The 18,732-nt window shown below is 53.8% G+C and overlaps 2 protein-coding genes across 4 annotated transcripts in view; one reads left to right on the top strand and one right to left on the bottom strand.

Moving 5' to 3' along the window:
* LOC308625168 (uncharacterized protein) overlaps window positions 1-15,927 on the bottom strand; it is a gene marked incomplete at its 5' end in the record, with an annotated part of 133,182 nt that extends 117,255 nt beyond the window's left edge. Inside the window, 5 exons of the mRNA XM_081249108.1 lie at window positions 8,280-8,331; window positions 12,630-12,707; window positions 13,290-13,753; window positions 14,103-14,269; window positions 15,818-15,927. Of these exons, the coding sequence (XP_081105234.1) occupies window positions 8,280-8,331; window positions 12,630-12,707; window positions 13,290-13,753; window positions 14,103-14,269; window positions 15,818-15,927 (871 nt within the window). The remainder of the gene's footprint in view (window positions 1-8,279; window positions 8,332-12,629; window positions 12,708-13,289; window positions 13,754-14,102; window positions 14,270-15,817) is intronic.
* Window positions 15,928-16,086: 159 nt separating this feature from the next.
* NINJ2 (ninjurin 2) lies at window positions 16,087-18,117 on the top strand. 3 transcript variants are annotated; one of them, XM_081249120.1, is made up of 4 exons: window positions 16,087-16,251; window positions 16,349-16,580; window positions 17,120-17,300; window positions 17,783-18,117. In XM_081249120.1, the coding sequence occupies exons 2-3, from the start codon at window positions 16,427-16,429 to the stop codon at window positions 17,284-17,286; spliced, it is 321 nt and encodes a 106-aa protein (XP_081105246.1). In that variant the 5' UTR covers window positions 16,087-16,251; window positions 16,349-16,426; the 3' UTR covers window positions 17,287-17,300; window positions 17,783-18,117. The 3 variants fall into 3 exon arrangements, with proteins under 3 accessions (XP_081105246.1, XP_081105247.1, XP_081105245.1); XM_081249121.1 differs by having other exon boundaries at window positions 16,176-16,580; window positions 17,120-17,304; XM_081249119.1 differs by having other exon boundaries at window positions 16,176-16,580.
* The last annotated feature ends 615 nt before the right edge of the window (window positions 18,118-18,732 follow it).

Genomic DNA, 18,732 nt, shown 5'->3' on the forward strand with positions numbered 1-18,732 from the left:
ACTGCTGGGCATATATCCAGAAAAGAGGAAAACTCTAATTTGAAAAGATAGATGCACCCCAATGTTCATAGCAGCACTATTTACAATAGCCAAGACATGGAAGCACCCCAAATGTCCATCGACAGAGGACTGGATAAAGAAGATGTGGTATATAGGTGTATACACACACACACACACACACACATATATACACAATGTAATACTACTCATCCATAAAAAGAATGAAATAATGCCATTTGCAGCAACATGGATGGACCTAGAGATTATCACACTAAGTGAAGTAAGCCAGACAAAGACAGATATCATATGATACAACTTATAGGTGGAATCTAAAATATGATACAAACGAACTTATTTACAAAAGAGAAGTAGACTCACAGACACTGAGAACAAACTTATGATTACCAAAAGGGAGGGGGGGAGGGATAAACTAGGAATTTGGGATTAACATATACACACGACTATATATAAAATAGATAACAACAAGGACCTACTGTGGAGCGCAAGGAACTATACTCAGTGTCTTGTCATAACCTATAATGGCAAAGAATTTGACAAAGAATGTGTGTGTGTGTATTTATCTGAGTCACTTTGCTGTACACCTGAGACTTTCACAACACTGTCAATCAACCACACTTCAATTGAAAACATCATATTATATTCATAATGACTTGTCCCCTTTAAATACATTTCATATTACATGGTATGTATCTTCCCACATCTTTGCATAGGATCCCACACCTACCTCAATCTTTTTAAACTTTTTTTTTTTTTTTTTCTTTTTGCGGTACGCGGGCCTCTCACTGTTGTGGCCTCTCCCGTTGCGGAGCACAGGCTCCGGACGCACAGGCCCAGCGGCCACGGCTCACGGGCCCAGCCGCGGAGAGCGGCATATGGGATCCTCCCAGACCGGGGCACGAACCCGTATCCCCTGCATCGGCAGGCGGACTCTCAACCACTGCGCCACCAGGGAGGCCCTAAACTTTTTTTTAAATACATTTACTTATTTATTTTTTTTTTTTTTTATGGCTGTGTTGGGTGTTTGTTGCTGCACACAGGCTTTTTCTAGTTGCAGCGAGCGGGGGCTACTGTTCATTGTGGTGCACAGGCTTCTCATTGTGGTGGCTTCTCTTGTTGCTGAGCATGTGCTCTAGGCACACGGACTTCAGTAGTTGTGGCTCGCGGGCTCACTAGTTGTGGCTCGTGGGCTCCAGAGCGCAGGCTCAGTACTTGTGGAGCACGGGCTTAGTTGCTCTGTGGCATGTGGGATCTTCCCGGAACAGGGCTCGAACCCACGTCCCCTACATTGGCAGGTGGATTCTTAACTAGTGCGCCACCAGGGAAGTCCTACCTCAATGTTTTTAAAGACATACATAGTATTTCATTGTGTGGATATAGCCTGATTTATTTAGCTAACATGTCATGGGTTAGAAGTTGGGTCATTTCCAATTTTTTTGCATTCCCAACAATGATGCAGTGAATATCTTGTCTTTTTTGCATTTTGGGGAACATCTTCTGTGGGAGAAACTCCTAGCAGTGGACTTATTAGGTAAATGGATAAGAATATTTTAAATTTTAATAGATAATTGCCAAATTGTCCTTCAAAAAAGATCGTAGTAAATTTGGGTAATTTGGGTAATAATTTACATTCCTACCAAGTGTGTGAAAATGCTTGTTTATCCACATTCACCAACACTGAGAACGATCAGTCTCTTAAATCTTTGCCAATCTAAAAGGACACACCACACACACACACACACACACACACACACACACACACACGATATAGCTATTTGTGATTATTCTTCAGTGCTTGTTTGTCCATATTCTCTATTTTTCTATTGGCTTCTCTTTAAAAACTTCTGTGTAAAGCAGGGAAATCAGTCCTTTGTCCTATGTGTTGCAATTTTTCCTCACTTGTCTTTGTCCTCCGACATTTTACGTTGTGTGGCAGTGTGGTGAGTGGCTACAGAACAGAATCTGAAGGTAGACTACTAGGTAATCCTTGTTTGTCTCTAATTTACCAGCTCAGTGACCAAGATTCAGTTACTTAACCTTGGGTTCATGGGCTTTTTTTGCGGTACGCGGGCCTCTCACTGTTGTAGCCTCTCCCGTTGCGGAGCACAGGCTCCGGACGCGCAGGCTCAGCGGCCATGGCTCACGGGCCCAGCCACTCCACGGCATGTGGGATCTTCCCGGACCGGGGCACGAACCCGTGTCACCAGCATCAGCAGGCGGACTCTCTACCACTGCGCCACCAGGGAAGCCCCATGGGCTTTTATGAGAATGAAATGAGTTAAATGTGTAGAAGGGGTCCAGCACAGTGCTTAGCATGAAAAAAGTGCTATGGGGGTATATGCTGTTGTTATTATTATCTTGTATTCAAATAGCTTTCATTTATATACAATCAAATTCACTGATACTTTATGACTTCTGGATTTCACGTCATGCTTACAAAGACTTTCCTCAATCTAAGATTAGAAAAATATCCACCAAGCGTGCCATTTAAAGGAGTCTGTGGAGAGTCCATTTGCAGAATGGATCTCCCTTCCCCAGCCCTCCCCCACTGTGCTCCTTCTAAGTCAATTCAGGATGGTTTTAAAGGGGAGGCCTGCCTGTGTTTCCATCATGTGCAAGGACCAGGGAAGGTAGAAGGCACAGTGCTTTGGGAAATGGATGACAGTAGCTGTCGTTTCATGTCTAAAGGGTGGGCCTGGGCCGGTCACCCCTGCTTCATTAACTAAACCACTTCTGCTTGTCCATAAGTGGCAGCCTCATGCCAAGTTTCTGACCCTAAAGGAATTCATAGTCCAACATGAGAACAGACTATTCATCAGACGGAAGGTGTCACTGAAGGCCTCGTGGGGCGAAAGCATCCCTGATGGGAGGAGACTTACAGGGTGGTGGCGAGGAGGGGGGCAGAGGACGTTCCCAACACAGGGACAGGATGTTCCATCAAGACTCTGCAAACACATGCCAGAGCCTCCCGCTACCTCTGCCCGCAGTCCCCTGGGGTGTGGTGCTGGAAGGAGGTGGCTAGGTGGAGACCAGCCAGAGGCCAGAGCAAGGAGCCGAGACTAAGACAGGAAATCTGGCTTCTCTCTCAGCTCCAGGACTTAACTAGTCAGACGGTCTTAAGGAAGTGACTTCACTCCTCCGCGCTCATTCGTTCATCCTTAAAATGCATCCTCAGGGCTTCCCTGGTGGCGCAGTGGTTGAGAGTCCGCCTGCCGATGCAGGGGATGCGGGTTCGTGCCCCTGTCCGGGAAGATCCCACATGCCGTGGAGCAGCTGGGCCCGTGAGCCATGGCCGCTGAGCCTGCGCGTCTGGAGCCTGTGCTCCGCAATGGGAGAGGCCACAACAGTGAGAGGCCCGCATACCGCAAAAAAAAAAAAAAAAAAAAAAATGCATCCTCAGCTTGTGTCCTTAGGCAGCTGTGCAAATTCTATACGATTACACATGGGCAAACATTCTGTCCTGTACAACGTAAATATCTGAGACCCTCGGGCACTTTCTGCTGCTAACTGGTGACTGCAGTTGTTCCTGCCTGGGGGCTTCACTGTGGGTTAGGCCGCTGCTTTCCCTGGGGCTCCGCCCTGCTCCCTGAAGTGGGGCAGCTTCGCAGGGACCCAGGCCTCCATGTTTGCACCCCTTCCTGGTTGCCTGCGTCTCCACCCGACTCTCCTAGTCCTGTTGTTGACCCAGATCAGGGCTGTACTCCAGCACCCTTTAACCCTGACAAAGCTCCCACCCAGGAAGGGCTGAGCCTCCTCCCCTGACAGGTTTCGGTAGCAGGATTAGAAATTGCTCGCAGGCGCTTTTGGCCTTGTTTTCCCCAGACACTAGTGTGGGCCCTCTCCATCTCTGGCAATTCCACCATCTGCTCAGATTAAGGGTGAAAGGGCAGCGAGCATCCGGACCTCAACTCCTCTCCACACCACTAGAGCCCAGCCAACAGTGTCCTCCAGTGGGCGGCAGTGGTTGCCTCAGGAGAGCAGAGTCCTGGAGGTCTGAAGACCACTGCGGAGGGCAGCCCCCGAGCCTGGCACCCACGGTCCAATGTATAGGGCTCCTTTGCGGGAAGGGCACTTGGTGGGAGTTCAGGAGCCTGGGTTCCAGTTTCAGCACTGGCTGGTCATGTGACCTTGGACGGGTCCCTTGCCCTCTCTGGTTCTCGGTTTCTTCTTTGGTAAAAAAGAGGGTCGGGCACAGGGCTGAAACTGATGCCCTGCTGGCAGACAGAAGTGTGCACGGTTGGTTTGGGGCTGAACACCCTAAAGTGAGGCCGGCATTTCCCATGAGAAGAATTTCCTGCCACTTCCACCATGGAAGGCATCTGTGTTTGTGTTCTTTGCTGCTCCCCAGTCCTGGAGCTTGGGAAAGGAGCTAGGAGCCTCTGGCCTTTGTGGCACCATTATTTAAGAGAGGCAGAAAATGCCACTGGCCACCAACAGGAAGAGCTAAGTACAGAACCAGATCTGGCAGGTTATCTCACCTCTGGAGGCCAACCTTAACCCAAGATGCAGTGAAGAGTCACTGCGTTTCCCAAGGGCGGTGGTCCTCTTGGCAACAGAAATCCTTAAACCTTTTCCCCTGCACTTACTAGCAGACTGGGCTGGCTTCAAGGGGCCTGCTCAGAAGGGTCAGCACTGAGAAAGGGCCCGTGCTTGGTTTAATGCCATTACCATCTTGAAATTCTTCATACTTTTTCTTTTTCTTTTTTTTTTCCGCTGCCATGCGGGATGCAGGATCTTAGTTCCTCGACCAGGGATCAAACCCGTGCCCCCTGGATTGGGAACGTGAAGTCTTAACCACTGGACCGCCAGGGTAGTCTCTCCTAATACATTTTGAACTAGGGGCCCTCAGGTTCATTTCGTACTGGACCTGCAAAGGATTCTATGAACACCCACTTTGAAACTTTCACCAGTCTCTCCATTAGGGTACTGGTTCCCAAGGCAGGACTCTGATCTCCAGAGGAAGGACATCCTGAAGGACTCTTCTAGTCCCTCAAGATCAGCTGAGACGGCATACAAGTCCACAAATTCTCCTCCAGCCTCCCCAGGTGGGTGGTCTCCTGTTCCCCACTTCATTTGTCTCTCTCACACGGCACCCACCTCTTTCTGTAACTCATCCCAGACTCCTCACCCCCAGGCCGTGCCCTCTGTACTCTGACTTCCTCAAAATAGAGGATGCTCGATAAATGTTTGTTGACTGAGGAAAGCAAACAGAGCTATCTTCTCAGAACAGGGTACAGGGCAGTGCACACAGTGGGTGCTCAATCCATGCTGCTGCTGACTCATGCACAGAGCAGGCTGGGGCACTGCACCACATGGCCGTGCCTGTCCTCAGCCAAGGCATCACACGGACCATCATTCTCTCCCCTTCCGACCTGGTGAGGAAGGAAGGACAGGCCAGGGTTTCCTGGTGTGGAGGTGGACGGACTATTCCCTCCCCAGCCCTGGGGTTCCAGTGCCAAAATGCCCTGCAGGTAAGGGTACTAAGAACCCCCGACACTTGCAAAGCCCTTTAAAGTTTAAAACCCGCTTTCATTAACTTTCTCCTCAAACGGTCTTGCAAGTCAACATGAATACTCCAAATACCAACTGTGGCTTGTTGTTCTAACATTTTTCCTTTCACTGAGTATATTCCTGGAGGAAAAATTAGGAAATGCAGATAAAGCCCAAAGAACAAGGACACCTCAAATCCTAGGGCCTAGAGATGACACTGTTAACATTTTCGTCCATATCTCATGAGATTTATCTCTGTACGTAATATATACCTTTCAAAACAGGATAACACTGTCACTGCTTTGTAATCTTATTATTCCCAGTTTTACAGGAGGCTAACAGAGGTCGCAGGTCATACAGCTGCTAGGGGTAGTGCTGGGGCCCGACTCTGGTGTCCTGACTCTGATGCTGGTGTCTGTATCCCTGAATCCGGCTGCTACTCGGACTCCACAGGGCCCGGAGGGGCTGATGGCCATGGGAACAGAGCCCCAGCCAAGAAGGGTTTGCTCGGACTGGGCTTTAGGGAAAACACCCCGAAACTGCCTGGGTATCCCACAGCTCAGCACGGGCGGGGCAGGGCCAGGCCCGTGGCTCAGAGTTCCCACCTCTGCAAATCTGGACTTTGTCTGGCAGTAAACAGTCACAGGGATACGGGGTCAGCTGTCAGGCAGGGGCCCAGAGGGAGCAGGTGTCAGGTGGCAGGACCGGGCCACACAGCAGTGACCCTAGAGAGCAATTGGATATCTGTCTGGTGGCCTTGGAGGGCTTGTCTGTTTGTATTTTTAGAAAAAGTGAGGGTGCAGCAGTGACCTAGCAACTGCCTCGCTGCCTGGGCAACGCCCTGGGCAGTGGAAAGGGGCTTCCAGCCTGAGTCCAGGCTGGTGGCTAAGGGCAGGACCGGCCGCCTCCCTTCCTTCTTTCCCTCCCCCCTCCCTCCCTCCTTCCTGAGCACACACTACTAGCCAAATACTGAGTTAGGCACTAGAGGAAAGATTTCCTCAGGGCCCTGGCCTTCCACGAAGGTGGCAAAAGAACGAGAGCTGACCAGAGGCTTACGGAACAATAGTGGTCAAGAGCGAGAGCTCTGGCCTCAGACAGACCCAGGTTCAAATCTTGACTCCCCTATCTCTAGCTGTGTGACCTCAGGCAAGTTGCTTAATCTCTCTGAACCTGCATTTCCCCTCTTCTTAAGGTCTATGAGAAGCAAATGAGATAGTGCATAAACACACTTAGAAGAAGGCCTGGAACCTGGTAAGGGCTGGATAAACGCAGCTATGGAAAGAGAGGCTGTACCTTTGGAAGCATTCTGGAGCTCGGGCTGCCCAGCAGGGTCAGCATCACGGCTGGATCATTCCAGAGGATGCGGTGGGGTTTGGCTTGGCTGAGAACGGGCCTGGGGCTTTCACGGCCCTTCAGCCAAGGGTCTGGCAGCCTGGCAGCGGCTCACCCCTTCCACCACACGCTAGCCCCTCACAGTGAAGGAGGGGCCGGCATCCTCTCGTTTTGCCATAGAGGAGGCTGGGAAGCAGTGGGGTTGTGGGTGCTGCCTGAGGTCACCGGGGAAAGAAATGGCAGCCGGCCCCAAGCCCAGGGCCACCCGTCTGCTGACCTTCATCTCCCCCAGACCCTGGCCCACGACACCAGAGCTGCCGCTCAGGGTGCAGGAGTTGGGGCTGGGAGTTGTGATCCTGAGGCAGGAAGTGGGGTCTGCTGGGCCTGGGGGGAGAGCGGTGACTCCTGGGGCTGCGGCGGGGGTGGCAGCAATCCTGGCAGGCAGGCTCTGGGCCGAGAGGGCATCTGACTCAGGGCTGGCCGACCCTGAGGGCTGTTTGCCCTGGCTTTGCTATCTGGGACCCAGTGCCCTGGGGACGCCTCACCATCTTGATCCCACCCACCTGGAGCTGCAGCTGGGCTTCTTCCAGTGAAAACAACAGCATCCCCCGTCCTCTGTGCCTGCCTGTCTATGCCCGGCCCCTGGCAGTGCCGACCCCAGGGACAATGGACACACATGCACACACACACGCACACACACGCACACGCACTGAGGCTGTGATGCAGCACGGAAGGCCGCATCAGAAGTGGACGCGCCTATGGAAGACAGGCACTTTCCTGCACCCACAGAGGGCTCCGTGTAAGAGGCCCAGCCGGGGAGAACAGCTCACAGTGGTCCTCCCTCCTCAGCCCCTGGTGAATGAATACAGGGGTGCCAGAGCCATCGTTGGCTCGTCAGGCTAGGTGCCGGGCTCCGGAATACAGCCACGAGCAACACGGATAAAGTCCTTGTTTCCGTAAAGCTTATCTACTGGGGTGGGACTGAAAAGGTCTTTTTATCTCCCTTATGCTTCCCCCTTTATGCACTTGATGCTCTACTAATCCCTGTCATTTTAGGGGATTAGGGGAACAGGGGTGTCGGGAAGGCGGCAATCTCGTGGTATCCTCGCTGCCCAGCACATGCTAGGAGCGGAGAACACGTAGGATGTTGGCAGGTCTGCGCACGGCTGGGTGGGGTGGGAAATTCACCACCTTCCCTTTTCCCATGTCCGTGACAGGTATGATGTCCCGATGAGGTGTGCTCCCCTGGACCGAAGCCAGGGACTGCCGGCACAGCTCTCACTGCTTCTCATTCTAATTGCCTGAGGTGCCAAGGAAGTAACGCTCGCCTTCTGCAAACATATCCTCTAGTGGGAACGTACAAAACTCATACGCACTGTCGTGTGGAATGTTGCTATTTTGCTTTATGATGAATTGTTCCGAGAGTCGTTTTCACTTACCCGTGTGTAGGCTTCCTATCTGGACACAGGTTCCGCCGCAAAATCTAAGGTTCTACAAAACCAAGAAAGGCTCAGTAAATGTTTGAGTGAAGACATGAAGAGGGTCTAAGGATAAACGCGTCAGGACCTGTAAACAGGCACGTGGTGGGCATGACCCGGCACTGGGGATGGGAGCTGCTGGCATGTGCGGCTGGGGCCAAACGAATAAATTGGTTTTATTCGCCATTTAGCGGGGAGGTCTGGAGAGATACCCTCTGCATCCTTCAGGGTCCACCTCTGAGGGGTTTTGGGACCTACGCTTCCAGGGACTAAAGACTGTAGTGGTTAAGGACATAGGCTCTTTGGAACTTCCCTGGCGGTCCAGTGGTTAAGACTCTGTGCTTCCACTGCGGGGGGTTCGGGTTTGATCCCTGGTTGGGGAACTAAGATCCTATATACTGTGTGGCACAGCCAGAAAAAAAAAAAAAAAAAAAAAAAAAAGGACACAGGCTCCAGAGCCTGCCTGGGTTCAAATCCCAACTCTAATTTCAACAGCTGGGTGATCCTGGCCAAAAGTACTGAACTGTTCTAAGCCTTGACTTTCTCATCTGTAAAACAGGTGTTGTTAAAAGAACTCAGTGACAGTCGATGGAAGTGTCTAGCACGGAGCTTAGAAGATTGTAAGCATGTGAGGCGTTGGCCACGAGCTCAGTGTGGCAGTGCAACGTAGACCAATGGCCCTCACACTTGAGGTGCATCAGACTCCCCTGAAGGCTTGTTAAAACACAGAGGGCTGGGTACCACCCCGAGTTTCTGATTCAGCAGGTCTAGGGTAGAATCTGAGAATCTGCATTTCCAACAAGTTCCCAGGTGATGCTGCAGTTGCTGCTTTAGGGACCATACTTTGAGAAGCACTGGTCTAGAGAAGGGAGAACTCAGGTGTAGGATTTGGGAGCTGGGACCATCCCTCAGTGTCTGGTGACTCTGGGCAGTTAATCTCTTTGAGCCTCCATGTCTTTGCTTGTAATGGGACTCTTAATACCCACTTCACAGGAATTCCCTGGCGGTCCAGCGGTCAGGACTCTGGGCTTTCACTGCTGAGGGCCCGGGTTCAATTCCTGGTCGGGGAACTAAGATCCTGCAAGTTTCTCGGTGTGGCCAAAAAAAACCCCAAACAAAAAAACCAACTTCATGGGGTTGTGCCTGGCATACAGCATTCTCAGTATTTAGTTATTATTGTTTGAATTTTGGCTCAGTTTGTTGGCCCTTGAAGGATGGGTAGGATTAGCATGAGCAGAGATGGGCCAGGCGGGCTTGCGGGATGCAGCTGAGAACCCCAAAGCCCGGAGCAAAGGGCTGGATGGATCTGGAAGCCCCAGAGCAATGTGCTAATTCAGAAAGAACTCGTTTTCCAATTCTATGGAAGTTTCTATGTGGCAAATCCACAATTAACTTTGGACCCTGACCCAGTTGGCTGACAAGGTGACCTCTCACAGGGGAGGTGGAAAATGCTGCCTAAGAAAAAGGAAGCAGGCCCCACGGGGTTCCTATCACAGCCCCCGCGCCTTCCCGTCCCTGCCTGCCCACTCTGCTCTTGCGTGTCCACAGCCCCCTTTTGTCAGAGAGAAAGCCTGTCACCTCTGGACTCACAGGGGGATCAAAATCCCTGGGGCCCCTGGCCAGGCTGGGCTGCCCCAGGGCTCACGCAACCGTGTGCACCTGGGGCAGGGCTGGCGCCTCGTAAGACTGCACCCAGGGCTCAGAGGAGATTTCTGGGCCAGTTTGGTGTTATGACAGGAACAGCACGCGGACACCCAATCCGCGGTGGATCAGAGCCTGTTGACATTTAAGGGCGAGACCCATTGCTCTTGGCACGGGAACGCTGCAGGCTGAGTGTCTCAGGGGTCCGGGCCTTGGCAGGCTTTGGCCTGAAGACCAGCGGCAGCAGCCGGCCTGAGTCACTGGTTCCCTGAGGCAGGATACCCGGGGAAACAGGGCTCTCCCTGGACCAGGGGCACAGATTCACTGTCCAAACAGCACCCTCCTCACCCTCCTCCTCAGTCCTTGGGCCTGAAATCCCACCCTCAGAGATCCATTCTTTGATCTTTTTCAAAAAAACTCTTTGAAGTAACTCTTTCATATAAAAAATTCCCTGCTGTGATCATTTACTGTGCATTTAATGTGGGCAAATCACTGAGCCTGGCACCGTGGAGACCCAGGAATACGGAAGATGGATTCCCCACAGGAAAGCAGGTGGCCGGAGGGGCCACCTGGAGGGCTCCGAGCACAGCCCAGGGTCTAGAAGGGAGGGCCGGCCTCCCAGGGGGCACGGGGAAGAAAGGCCTTTAGTCCTGGAGGGGGCAGGAGCAGGTGGAAGGCTGGGGCATGTTCAGGGACCAGTGAGTCACGCGGTATGGCCCAGTAAGGACGGTGAGCCCTCAGCCCCTCCAGGGAGGGCAGAGGGGCAGGACGCCAGCTGGAGACGCAGGTGGACGCCAGCTGGGGGTTCTGCACGGCAGGGACCGTGGGGACCCAGTGTAGGTGGGCTTGTCTGAGAATTTCCCTCCCTGAGAGATGGGCCTGGAGCAGCTTGCAGGGGAGCGTCCCCCAGGTGGGCGAGGAGACAGGTTCCCAGATGGGTAGAGAAGGGTTTCAAAGACCAGGGGTGCTGCTGAGAAGACAAACCTTCGGAATGTGGGCTGGGTCGGGCTGAGTCAGCACCTAGTACTTAAATGCCTCCAGGCCCACAGGTGGGAGTGTGGTCCTGAGTAGGAGGGTTTTCTCTCTCACTTCATCCTTGTTCTAAGGCTTCACAGCTTTCAAAGCACATTCACCCACATTAGTTCACTGATCTTTTTAACAGCACTTTGGGCTAAACAGGGCATATTATTCCATTTCACACATGGAGAAGCTAAGGCCTAGGTGAGGTGAAGTTATAAATTCTGCTTTATATAAACCACTGGCCTTTTGGGGTGCATATCCGTTTCTGTTTTATTATTTATTTATTTACTATTTATTTTTAGATAGTTCAAACATTTACACGAGTCAAAATTCAAAATGTCCGGATGAAAGCTTCTCTGTCAACCCTATTCTTCCAGCTGCCCGGGTCAACTCTTACCAGTTTGAACTCAAGCCTTTTGACTATGGGTGTAGGGCCCTTTCTGCCACAGTGGGGCAGGGGCTCAGGACACAGCCCCCCTGTAGATTCAGGAAAGCCCAACATAAGTGCCACCCCAGGAGGGGTGTTATACCTCCTCTGAGCAAGTGTCCATTTGGTCTTCTTTCATCTGAGGCCACATAAATCTATCTTTAGAGCCTAAACTCCTTGGAGACAGGGAGTCTATCTTCAACTTCTGGGAGGTCATAGAGTAGGGGTTAAAATTAGAGGCTCTGGCATATAGAGAACTGGGATAAAAACTGTGCTGTGGGACAAGTTACTTAGGCTCTCTGAGGCCCTGTTTTTTCAGCTACGACAAGGATGCCCTCCCCAACTTCACAGGGCTGTGGGGACTGGATAAGATGACCTATGTCCCGTGTTTAGCAGTGTGTCAGGCACAAGGTCTGTAATCTGTAAGTGGGAACTGCCACCATTCCCCGTGTTCTGGGGCCCGCGTGTGTCTGCAGTATGACAGACCTGGGCACCCTTTCACCCTTAATCCTGACAGAGAATCAGGGATCTCAGGCACCTCATCAAAGGCAAATCGGCGCAGTAGGTCACTCACATCCATGTACCTGAACCAATCGCTCGCTCTTCCTGGGCTGGGATCTGCCCTTCCCTTTTGTGAAACCAGCCCTCCAAAGGCCGGCTCTTCACTATCTCCTTTCAGGTGTTTTTTCTGGGTAGTTGGGCATTTTGACAGAGGGGCCGACAGCCCACAGCTCCTCTGGGCCTATTTTGTCTAATGCCCTGAGTTTGAACTGATACACGGGGAAGCTGTCATATGGCTTTTCTCAGGGCTGACAGGGATGACTCACTGGAGGGTCACCCCTGCCCTGGAGCTGCCGAGGGCAAGTGACTCATGGCCTCTGCCTCTCGGAAGCCATGTCCTCGGCCCCTGAGACTCCAGGCAGAGGAGGGGACTTCCCCGCTCCTAGATGGCTCTGGGTTGGAAGGGAGCCAAGAAATCATTTATCCCACCTCCCTCGTCTCGCAGATAAGAAAGGGAACCTGGTGATGGGAACAGGCACACAGCCAGCTTGTTGCAGGAGCAGGATTTGTACCTGCCGTGACTTCTGTGGTTCCCTCTGGACCGCTGCAGCTCCCCACCTCTGGGCCTTCCAACCACAGAGCCCTCACTCCTGCCTCGGGCTCCAGGTCCTAAACACTCTGAGCAGCGGATCCCGTGGCTTTTTGGTAGGACCGTTACTTACCCCTTTGGAAGAACATCCCTGGAATCTTGTTTCCAAGAAAGGGCAGAATGATCTGTTGGAGCTGGTGTTCCCACGGACCTTAGGGTCAATAAACAATATAAAATTGTGTTTACTTTTCTTTTAAAAGAGTTATTCCTTTCCCATCCAACTCAAGTTTTGTCAAGAAACAAAAACATAGGCTAGCAAGGATTAAGGGATAAATAATTGTCTGGCAGAACAATGGAGCAATCCGTGACTTCAAGGGATGGAATCCACACCAGCCTTGGGAGCTGGGACTTGGCAAGCAAGCCAGAGCCCGGGAACAGCGAAGTCTGAGCGGGACGGTGGGCAGGGCGAGGAAAAGGGAGGGAAACGGCTGTGCTGGGGCAGGGCCAGGCGGGGGGCAACTCGGGGGACCCGGGGAGGGGTCTGTGGTGTCATCCCACCCCATCTCCCAACCCAGGTCCTCTGGCCGCCCAGAACCCCGGAGCCCGGACTTCCTATCAGCAAGGCCCTGCCTAGACGCTCAGCTGCCGCGGGTGGGCAGGTTGAGGGGCGCGCGCCTCTCCAGCAGGGGCTCGTCTCAGGCTTGGCGCCCCGCTGTCCTAGAGGAACAGTGCAGGGCGGGGGTGGGGGCCTGAGACATAGACACAGAGGGTCAGGGGTCACGGCAAGACGCACTTCAGACGGGAAAAGTCCGAGGCTCGGAGTTCTCTTTGCTTTGGGGAGGAGCCCGCTCACTCGGCCTCCAGAAAGGGATCTCCCCGGTTTGTGGATGTGGAAACTGAGGCCCAAAGTGGGAGGCCCAGAGCCGGGGGTCCCGGCCGCCAGCCCCCGGCCCACGCCCGGAGGAGTCAGACGACGACAGGGGCCTGGGCAGGCCAGCGCCCACCGCGCCCGCGCGCTCCGCAGACCCCCGGGCGCAAGCGGAGCCGCCGGTAGTCCCGGGTGGGAAGGGGCCGGGCGGGGAGGGCGCGGGCGGAGGAACTGAAGTGACTCAGGCCGGTGCTCAGGCCGGGCCTTTGTTCCCGGGACGCCGGCCTTAAAGGGCCAGCGCCCGAGGCAGGAGCGCGCCCGGCGGCCTCCCCCCGCCCCCGCCCCCGCCCCCGCCCCCACTCCTCCTGGGGTCGCTCCTGGGCTCCGGGCTGTCGGCAGAAAGGGGGACGTCCTGCAGGATTCAGGGGTTCATCCAATCGAATCCTCAGGCCATAAGGGAGGGCCCTCAGGTCATTTCAATCATCCCTCTGCCTCAGGTCAGGGCTGCACGTAAAGTGGCTCAGAGGGATTAAGAAAACCCTTTTCCTGCTTTTTAAAGATACTGCCACGGGGCGACCCCTTTCTAGGCAGCGTCTCCCAGGGTCTCCCAGCCATCTGTCTTCTAACCAACTCCCCACCCTGCAAGGTGACCCATCCATGCAGGCCCCAATATCAGGACTGGATCATTTGAACCCTCATTTGACACGCTTGGTGGGTTTTAGGCCGGCCTGGGCAGACCTGTGAACAGGCTCCCGTCCCGGGCCTCCACGGGGGTCCAGGTTTCACACCAGTCCTGTCCTGTCCGTGGATCCCTCGCCACTCCGCCCCGCAACGCCGCGCAGCTCGTACCAAAGGTGCTCCTCCGGGCCTTGAGCGCCACCACGTGGACACGGGAGAACGGTGCCCTGGGGGATTTAGAGGGGACCCTGAGAGCTTCCCGCCACCACTCTCAGTTAAAGCATCCCGAACTGGCACAAATCAGAATAAAAGCAGGCCCTAAATTAAAGAGGAGAGGATGAGGCCTGCCCCCTCCTGTGCTCCTGGGATCCCACATCCTCTGTGAAGCGATGGCCCTGAGATCACTTAACAACCAAAGCCCATCAGGTCTATTAAAACCTAGGAACAGGGCCTCCCTGGTGGCGCAGTGGTTGGGAGTCCGCCTGCCGATGCAGGGGACACGGGTTCGTGCCCCGGTCCGGGAAGATCCCACATGCTGCGGAGCGGCTGGGCCCGTGAGCCATGGCCGCTGAGCCTGCGCGTCCGGAGCCTGTGCTCCACAACTGGAGAGGCCACAACAGTGAGAGACCCGCGTAACGCAAAAAACAAAAACAAAAACAAAAACAAAACAAAAAACCTAGGAACAGCCGTCTTTGCTGAGGCTCTGGAAGACCTGTGCCTGTGATACCCACCCCTGCTACCCCTGCCTGCCTCCACGCACTATCTGCTTGATGCTCAAAAACAAAACAAAACAACGGAACACCACTATGGGATTTATGGTTTCATCACTGTTCATATGCAACTTTTCAGGGAAGGGCGGGGGGGTCTCTCCCTGAAGCTTTCTTAGTAATTTCAGTTTATCAGGTCTTGGACTTAGAGCCGGGTTTGGAAGGAGGAGAAAGTGCAAAGCTCGTTGCTATGGGCAAACTGGAGGTGGGGGTGGGGGGTGGGGAACGGGGGCAAAGAAGCCCCAGCTCACAGCTGTGCCTGGCAGAGGCCTCTGCGTCGTGGAGAGAGCCGGGGGCTGCCCCATGGACTCTCTCTCCTTGTGAGGGCATTTTATACCCAGAACAAACATTTACCAGGTAAGCTAGGACCACAGGCTGTAGCCTCAGGGCCGACAGGGACAGTGTGGGCTTCGTGGGGTATTGGCCTTGGCATCCCTGGCCCTAACCAACGAGGCCAGCCAGCTCCAGACAAGCCCAGCATCCAAAAGGGGCACCCAGAACCCTCTGAGACCTGCCCCATCCAACCACCCGCGCACCCGCCCGCTCAAAAGACATCCCATCCAGGCTGTAACATCTCCGAGGCCTCCCTTCCTCTCCTTTCTCACCCCCATTCTCCTTCATTTCCTTGACAGCCTGACCCTAAATCAAGACCATAACCTTTCAGTGGGTCTCCCTGTCTCCGGGCCTTCATGAGCTGATGCATCCCAAGCGCCATACTAAATGAATCTCCCTAAAACCTACCCAGGTTCTCTTGAGTGACTGCAGGGTTGCCTGCACCACCCAGTCTGAATTTCTTGGTCCAGCACAGAGGCCCACACCACAGGCACTGCATCGTGACTCTCTCGTTTAGAGTGACTTCTCAAGAAGAAGAGCTTCGTTTTAATATTTCAAAATCAAATCAAATGTAAATTATGCTTCAATAAATTCTCACCAAAAAGTAATAGAAAAACCAACGAAGAGCTTTTGGCCAGTATGTTTTGCTGTGTGCGTGCATGTGGGCACACAGACATGTGCCCGAGCAGGGCTGCGGCTCCAGAGCTCCCCACGAGGGCCGAGTGGGACCCACAGGCAGCTCCTGTTCCATTTGTGAAGCTCTGCACCCCACCTCGGGGCCGCATCGTTGTGGAAGAAGAGGTGCCTTTTCCTTCTCCAGCCAGGCCTCAGAGCTGAGACGCTTTACTCTCGGAGGAAAAGAGCCACCCAAAGCCAGGCCTGGCCTAGGTAAAATGGCGAATAAAATGAGGACCGCTCGTTTACAAGCAGCCCAGACTCCTCCTCCCTTTCCATGTGTGAAGGTGTGAAGCAGAGTGACCCTCCATGAAACAGAAATTACAACACAGCATCATTTCCAAGTTCAAACGCACGTAAGGGTTTTCTAGTCCACCTCTATTCTTTCAGACCACAGCACCGAGAAGGGGTTACCTGCCCTCCTTTCCCACCTGGTGAGGGGAGACCTTTAAAACCCCACTCCTCTTCCCAGCCTCTCAACCACTTTCCCTCCGGAGCCTCCCAGGTAAGCCTGTGTATTGTCCCCTACAGCCTGGGAACGCCAGCCCCAGGAGGAGCCCGCCCATCAACCTGAACCACTATGCCACCAAGAAGAGCGTGGCAGAGAGCATGCTGGACGTGGCCCTCTTTGTATCTAACGCCACGCAGCTGAAAGCGGTGCTGGAGCAGGGGCCATCCTCGCATCACTACACCACCCTGGTCACCCTCATCAGCATCTCTCTGCTTCTGCAGGTGGTCATTGGAATCCTCCTCTTGGTCATTGGTAAGGAGCCCAGGCCTGGAATTGGCCTCGGGGTGGGGGGATGCCCCCCCGGTGGGAAGAAAAGCCCCAAGTGCCTCCCTGTCACACCCTGCATTTGCACAGGCCACCTTCTCAGCCATAACCTGCTGTTAGCCCTGTGCACCTTCAAATGCCCAAGTAACAACCACACAGTACGGGGAGGCACCCTGTCCCACCTCCTGGTATCCCATCTAGTGGCCACTCCATAATACCTGCTGAATGACTACGCTCACTAACTCATAGCAGCGTTCCTTTGAGCCTCTTGTGCGAGCGTGCATCCCTACTCTTAGAAGACCCAGTATAACTTCGCAAATCCTGGCTCTACTGAGTACCACATGGATAGCCCACACCGATCAGTTGGGGAGAAAGCATCTCAGCACAATGGCTGCCACCTCCCTTGATCTCTGAGGGACCAGACTTTCTCTGGACTCTAGCAGCTATGGTGGGGGAAGCTCCAGGCTGTGGCCACCACCCCCCCACCGCCCCGCGCACACTTACCTGCCACTCCCCCTTCTCCACAGCTCGACTGAACCTCAACGAGGTAGAAAAGCAGTGGCGAGTAAACCAGCTCAACAATGCAGCCACCGCCTTGGTCTTCATCACTGTCATCATCAACGTCTTCATCACAGCCTTCGGGGCACATAAGACTGGGTTCCTGACTGCCAGGACCTCAAGGACCCCTCTCTGAACACAGCCTAGAAGGCAGGTGAGGGAGGATGGGAGGTCCCCAGGTGGCCCTTCTCACCTCTGGGGGATTGGGCTGAGAGAGAGAGAGCCTTGCCAAGCAAAAGGGGAAGAATATAGACCTGAGGCAGGGACGGGCTCTTGGAGAAGAGCTTGGCTTGGGACTCACCAGGGTCCCCTTGTGCTCTCTCTTCTTAGGCTGGGCTTTTCTCCAGCCTGGGCTGGGTGGAGGCTGTGGTTAGTGGGAGGAGGAGGGAGATGTGGGTTTTCTCCTTGGCACTGTCCGGCAGCCCGTACAGCTCCAATCGTGGTCCACGGGCCGGCAGCGGCAACAAAACCACTGGGAACTGGCCGGCAGTGAAGAGCCTCAGGCCCTGCTTCAGATTCAGATCTGAACCTGCACCTGCGTCCTGAGAAGCCTGCCAGGGCAATCGTGGGACACTTAAGCCTGAGGCACTGGTCTGACCTGCCCTCCTCACCATCTCTCTGCTTCCCTACAGGTTCTGGGCCGGCCACTGCTTCCTGCTCTCTCCCCCGCTGATCTGCCAGGCTGATGGGCACAGTCCACAGCCCCTGGGAGAGCTCCTGGAAGGGCAACGTAGATGCCCTTGCTTCCTACCCTCGGCCCTGGAACAAAGATGGGCCCTTTTACCAGCTTAAGTGAACTCATCTCGGTCTGGTGTCCTGAGCTCGGACTGGGGTACCACCCACCTTCCTCCTGGCAGCACCTCCTGTACCTCAGGCATGCCTACCGAAGGCTGGGCCTGCCCAGCCTAAGGACTCTGGTTCTGACCCCACCCTATTCCTCCACTCTGCTCCAGGCCTGTTTTCCCTTTCTGTGGGATGGAATGATTTCTCTTTATAAAGGTTTCCGCAAATCCACTGTAAGTCTTTATGTCTTCAGCTGGGGAGGCTTGAGCACCCGGGCTGCTCTCTCCATCTGTGTCCTAGAAACGGCTCAAAGGAGCAACCCCTAGCCTGGAGGGAGAAGAGGCTTTTAAGTCATTCCCTCTCCTCTGGGTCCTGCTGAGTCAAATTTCCCGGCCCAAGTGCCTTGGGCTAATTACCATCTGCTGCATCAGTGGCAGACGAGTCATTTCTGGATTGGTGTGTGTACGCATGATGCTTTTTGAGAACCTACTATAGGCTTCCCCAGCTTTCACAGCAGGACCTTCTCTCGGGCATGAGTTTAAGGAATACAAACTAATTTTGATCTCTGCCTAGACCAAATATGACTAGGACAGTACCTTTGTACCTGTAAAGCAGCAACAGGGCACCCCCAGCTCAAACAGAAATGACTTTTCAATTGTCTGATCTTTTATTTTTATTTATTTTAACATTTTATTTATTTATTTGGCTGCATCAGGTCTTAGTTGCGGCACGCAGGATCTTCATTGCGGTGCGCAGGCTTCTCTAGTTGCGGCGCGCGGGCTCCAGAGCCCGTGGGCTC

The sequence above is a fragment of the Mesoplodon bidens genome (genome assembly GCF_964165515.1).
Source record: "Mesoplodon bidens genome assembly, chromosome: 11".
Lineage (NCBI taxonomy): Eukaryota > Metazoa > Chordata > Mammalia > Artiodactyla > Ziphiidae > Mesoplodon > Mesoplodon bidens.